The 5,771-nt window shown below is 44.5% G+C and overlaps 1 protein-coding gene across 1 annotated transcript; it reads right to left on the bottom strand.

Annotated features, from left to right (window-relative positions):
• Positions 1–4,192: 4,192 nt before the first annotated feature.
• C3H11orf87 (chromosome 3 C11orf87 homolog) lies at positions 4,193–4,654 on the bottom strand. Its single transcript, XM_066618748.1, has one exon. It carries the CDS (start codon positions 4,652–4,654, stop codon positions 4,193–4,195), a length of 462 nt encoding a protein of 153 aa, XP_066474845.1.
• Between the last annotated feature and the right edge of the window lie 1,117 nt (positions 4,655–5,771).

The raw sequence follows: 5,771 nt of genomic DNA, 5'->3' as shown, positions 1-5,771 counted from the left end.
GACGGGTCCCATTTTTCTCTACCCCTAGGATGGTACAATTTTATAACTGCAATAAAATCTGACAAACAGTACCATTTCTGGGTAATTTTTTACAGGCCCTGGGTGCATAACAGAAGGAAAGTCATTGATATCAGGCACTAGAAGGGGAGAAGTGTCAGTCTGATCACTGATCTGCAGCTTTGTAATACTTTTTACTGGCCCTTAGATATTACTCGTATGAATATCTAATCTAAATATTCAGTCTGCAAGTAAGAGAGGAATGTGCATTCCATGGTTTAAAAAAACAAACCCTACAAATTGAGGGGAAAATGAGTACAATTCAATGAAAGCACCATACTTTCTAGGCCCACAATTATCATAGGGAGGGAATTAATCCATTTCTGCCTGGCCCAGAGATGCACACATTTGGTCCCTGTTACATGTATGCAACGCTGGGCAGAAATGGCTCAAGCACATGCTTAACATCTCTCCCAAAATAATTTTAGGCTTTTGTTGATGTTGGCTTCCTCTGTATCATTTGTTTTTATGAACTGGTTTTATACTGAGCTATGTTGGGCGTTGCTTATGCTTGGGAGATACTTTGAACATGAGAAATGTGAGACAAAAATATTTTCAATAAATATGTGGGGCAAGGAGGAGCATCTATTTTTGTGACGTCCGACTGGAGTTCGAAGTGGTACAGTCCAGACACAAGAGTATCACATCTGCCGTTTTGTGACAGTTAGTCCTAAGTCTCATTGACAGCAGTGGAACTCAAGCCAGTCACAACTGTATTGTGACACTAATTTTGATGAAACTGTGGCTCTGTTTTCACTGAGATGGTAAGGCTGTTTCTGGGTGCACCTCTTCAGGTGACAGGTCTAAAGACTCAAAACAGAGCATCCACTTTACAGGAAGGAGACAAGAAGAATGAGTGTCAGGAAAGAAAAGATAGAGTATCTGCCTAAAAAAGGAGTCCGTTGCCAGTTCTGTCTAACTGCATTGCTTAAACATAACTGCCAGTACTAAAGTCAATTTGGCATGATACTCTACCCTGAGCTTTTGAAGAGGCTTCCTCTGATGATAGAGCACTTGCCTAAAAGTGCTGGAAGCATAAATTCAAGCTCAGCAGCAATTTCTCATCTAATTAGTCAATAGTGGGAGGGGGAAAGAGTGAGAAAAATGAAATATAGACAAAGAACCAAAATCTTTGCATTTGTACCGCACATCTGCTTGTGTTCCCCCACACCAGTTTCAATGATCGAGTCATCTAAGTGAGCGTAGCCTGCTTTAAAAGAATTACACCATCACTGGGGGAAAGAGGAGAGAAAATGTAGAGAACATAAATTAAAGATAGGCAGAAAATTACATCCAGCCAGTCTTTACTTTTTAATGTGTACCTAGGAGATGTCCTCTTCCATTTATTTTTCTTCATTGTATTTGCTGTTAATTAACATGCACCTAAGAGCTTCCGTCTCTTCTCATGTTCTTCAGAAAAGATTTTAGGGGTTTGGACACTGGCCCGACACACTTAAGGAGCTGTCTACAGCAAAATGTAATAACATTTTTGTTTTTTTTAAATGAGTAAGCCAAATAATAACCATTTCCTATAAGTGATATTTCTTTAGACTGAAATAGATAAAAATAATGAAAAACACACCTCTGGTCATGATTCAGACAAAAGTTAGCTCATTTAAATCCCATAAGAGTGCAAGACCTGATTCTATCCAAATTTCCAGGGCCAATGCGGCTGCAATGCAGCCTGGAGGTAAGGGAACAAACATTCCCTTACCTTGAAAAGGCCTCCATGACTGTCCTACCCCCACTGCAGAATAGAGTACATACCCCATTGGCATGGCTGCATCAGCACTGGAAAGTTGGCTAGGTTTGGGCTGCAATCCTATACATACTTGCCTAGTCCCAATTAACTCAATGGTACTTACTTCTGAGTAGACATGCATTTGTGCTGTAAGAATGCATGTCCTATGCATGTTTACTTAGAAGTCTCACTGGCTTCAGTGGGACTTACTCCTGAGGAAGACTGCATAGGATCCTAGCCAAACATTCCAATTCTGTACATGTTTACTTGGAAGCAAATCCCACAAGATTAATTAGGACACAGACTGCAATCCTATACACCAGTAATTTTCAACCATTTTCATCTCAGGACACACTGACAAGGTGCTAAAATTGTCAAGGTACACCATGAGCTTTTTGATAATTGACAAGGCACACCATACAGCTGGGGGGGGGGCTAACATCTCCCAATGGCCCTAATAATAACTGATTCTCAAATTCCAACTGCGCACCTGCAGACCACTCACGGCAGACCAGTGTTTCATGGCACACTGGTTGAAAATCGCTGCTTACAAACTTACCTGAGAGCAAACTCCATTGAACACAATGGGACACTTCTGAGTACACATGCACAGGATTGCTCTTACTCCTACTAAATATGTATAAGATTGCTAGCTTAGGCAACTATCCTGTATTCACTTATCTGAGAGTAAGTGCCATTCAACTCAATGGGCCTTACTTCTAGGTAGACATGCATAGGATTGCACTGTAGGCAAACACACTTACTATGGGCTATGATTTATTGAGCTCAATAGTACTCACTGTACTTCAGCGAAAACATGAGTAGGACGTGTTCAGCACAGCACATGCAATGCTTTCCCACTGAAATCAAAGGGATTTAAAAGTGCTTGACTTCACCAGGATACTTGCTTTTGTTATTCATGCCAACAACATAGAACACAAGCAGCCACTTGCTCCCTTTCAGATAAAGCAATTGGTGATTTTTCCCTTTTTCCCCTCTTGGGAAAATTACATCAGCCTTCTTTCAAAGATTTGTGTTTAAATAGATGGTGTTCTGGCAGACATTCTTTGGGGTCTGGATTCACTAGCTGGAGGGAAGGGATGAACCGTCACCATATAGTATACTACAGGAGAATGCCAAAAATGTATTCCGCTCAACAGTAATAGACAACTGTGCATAACGCTGATGCTAAATTTGGTTTTTAAGTAGGGCAAGACGCATGGATCAAAATATATCATAGAAAAGGGCGCATAAAATATAACATGAAATGGATTTCCTAAAAAATCAACAATAGGATGACTTTGTTGTTTTTAACTATCTGATGACAAAATAAGTTACTGCACATCACTTTAGTCTTGGTTACCACAAAAGGTATCTTATTCCAGATTTAATATAAGAAAAAGGCTGTTACACTTGAAAATACCTAGAGAGAGAAAGAGAGAGAGAGAGAGAGAGAGAGATACAACCCAAAACATTCCTGTGGAGCAACAACCCCATTCCCTCCCACAGATATATAGATATAGATATAGAAGCATAGCTAGACTGTTCGGCATTCACAGTTTTGCAGGGCACAGGGTATGTAATACTACAGAGAGAGAAAGAGAGAAATAATAGAAAAGGGGAATTAGCATTGGGTGGTAGGAGGTCATCTTTGCCTTACTTGCGCTAAACCAGGGACAGATATTTTGAAAGGAAACAAAAGCTAGTTCCTAAAAGGGAGAGTGGTGGCATTGAGGTGGGGAGCAGAAGGTCACAGTTACAGGCACGACAAACCTTACAGAAAGGTCAGCTCAATCTTGGTTTATTGCAAACTGGGCAACAGACCAGTTCTCCCAGTGCCATGGTCCCAGAGAGGAACAACTCCAAATCCCTGTTCAGAATTAGTCTTCCCTTCACCCACCCCACAACAGCATTCCGTCTCCTTTTCATTCTTGGCAGTCGATCTAAAAACGGTCCTTTAAATACCATTACACTTCAGCATACTTCCCTCAGAATAAGGATAAGGGAATAGATAGGCTGTTCTATACAATCTGGATCTTTTCTCTATGCTGTATGTACATCACAACGGTACTGCCGCTTCCATTTCTTTTACGACAGATGACTTTTTAGATTTGGGAGCACTGTGCTCATCACCTTCTCTCAGAGGAAATAAATAAATAAAGAGGCATCCTTCCTTTGCAAAAGTCAAGGAGAGAAATGCAATGCAATTTGTCATGCGCTTGAATTCTGGTTGGTTGGTTCTTTCATTATTAATTAGAGTAATAATAATAATAATAATAGTAATAATAATTTTCTTTGTCTTCTTTTTCAAGATTATAATCACGACCCAAATATGTACAAAACCAAACAGTGTCTTTTGGTGAGGTCCCCACAAAAAAAAAGATTAAAATAAAATCAAGACAGTATCACTGTTTGCAAGAGCCCTGGAGTATCTGTGTCTAAACATGATCTTTCAGGATCGGTATTCTGAGGTTCTGGGGCAGATGTACACTGGATACTAGAATCCCGGGGGGTTCTTCCCAGTCTGGATGCTTCTCTTCCTTGGGGTATCTCACAAGGATCACCTGCCTCGGGGTTGCTGCTGCTGCAGTGGTCCCGCTCATATTCCTCCTGAGCCTTTTGCATTTTCCGCTTCTTCATCTTCCTCTTGTGGACATGGAAAGTAATGAGGGAGAGGAGAATCAGGCAGAAGATGAGGCTGACCAGGACAATTAAAACCACAGTGGAGGAGAAAGACTGGAAGAGCTGCCCCACTTGCACAATGCAGGTGCTGCTGGCATTGGGAGAGCCAGATGTCCTATTCAAGAGACAGGGCGGCAGGGAGAGCCTCAACTCCTTGGAGAGCTTGGCACTCATTGAGGAGGCTTTTTTTGTAAAGGCGAGGACCGTCCTCTCCTCTCGCTGCAGATGCCTGAACTGGGATGCCTTTGCTTTTCACGCAGCTCTTCACACTCCCTCCCTCTCCTTCTCGTTTTTCTAAGAGCAAAAGAAGATCCAGCCTGGAGGAAAGGGAAAAAAAACACACAGGAATGAGTATTCCGGGCTTGAAAATTCAAAGCAGCACAACCCTTCTCATCCCTCCTTTTCCTCCCCAGCCTCAAATCCTTCCAGCCACACCATTCCCCCCCCCCCACACACACAAACAACTCTTAAGGCTGCAATCCTATGCACTTTCCTGGGAGTAAAGCCTATTGGGCACAATGGGACTTACTTCTGAGTAGACGTGCATAGGATTGTGCCCTAAATGCAAGCCCACTTCTGCACTGTACCTGAAACAATGAGACAAAAAAAAAATGCATTAGAGGTGAAACAAATATTTCTTGTTTTAAAAAAGCATGCAAGAAGATGGTGCCCTCCTGGGCACAAAGGACTGCATTATATTCCCCCCAGCAGCAGGACAGGGTAGGGATGCCTAGCTAAGAGGGGAGCAAATCTCCTCCACTGTCCAGGCAGCATCCTCACTGTCTCCCTTCTTCAGCAACTGGGGTGGGGGGTAGGGGAAGGGTGGGGGTGGGCATTGCCTGAACCCTTTCTCTCCCTCCTCCCCCCACCTCCCAAGTTCCAGAGCCTGACAAAGTTTGGACTACCACCCTGGGCACCTTCTGGAGCTGCCCCTTGGCCACTACCACCACCACCAGCCACCCTGCCCAGCCAGAAAGCCCGCAGGCTGCCCCAGAGGAGAGGGAGGGAGGGAGGCAAGGGGGCGAGGCTGCAAACAAGGTGCTGGGCAGAGGCGGGGGGGGGGCGCCGCTGCTCGCCCTGCTCTTACCTGGCCGGGTGGGCGCGGGAGCCCCCGACTGCAGCGCTCGCACAGGCTGCGGAAGGCGCTGAATGAAGCGGGCACAGCCGCCGCTTCAGGGAGCTCCGCTCGCAGCCTATGGCCAGCCCGGGCGGTGACGTCACGCAGCCAGTGCCTCTCACTGGGCTCCGCTCCCCGCCTCGCCTCGCCTCGGCCGGGAAGGAAGCTCGGGGG

This window comes from Tiliqua scincoides, chromosome 3, assembly GCF_035046505.1.
Source record: "Tiliqua scincoides isolate rTilSci1 chromosome 3, rTilSci1.hap2, whole genome shotgun sequence".
Classification (NCBI taxonomy): Eukaryota; Metazoa; Chordata; class Lepidosauria; order Squamata; family Scincidae; genus Tiliqua; species Tiliqua scincoides.
This window is presented reverse-complemented; position numbering and strand designations above follow the sequence as displayed.

What these genes read in the sequence shown, in the direction of transcription:
- C3H11orf87 (XM_066618748.1), bottom strand. Translation starts at nt 4,654, where the DNA reads ATGAGTGCCAAGCTCTCCAAGGAGTTGAGGCTCTCCCTGCCGCCCTGT.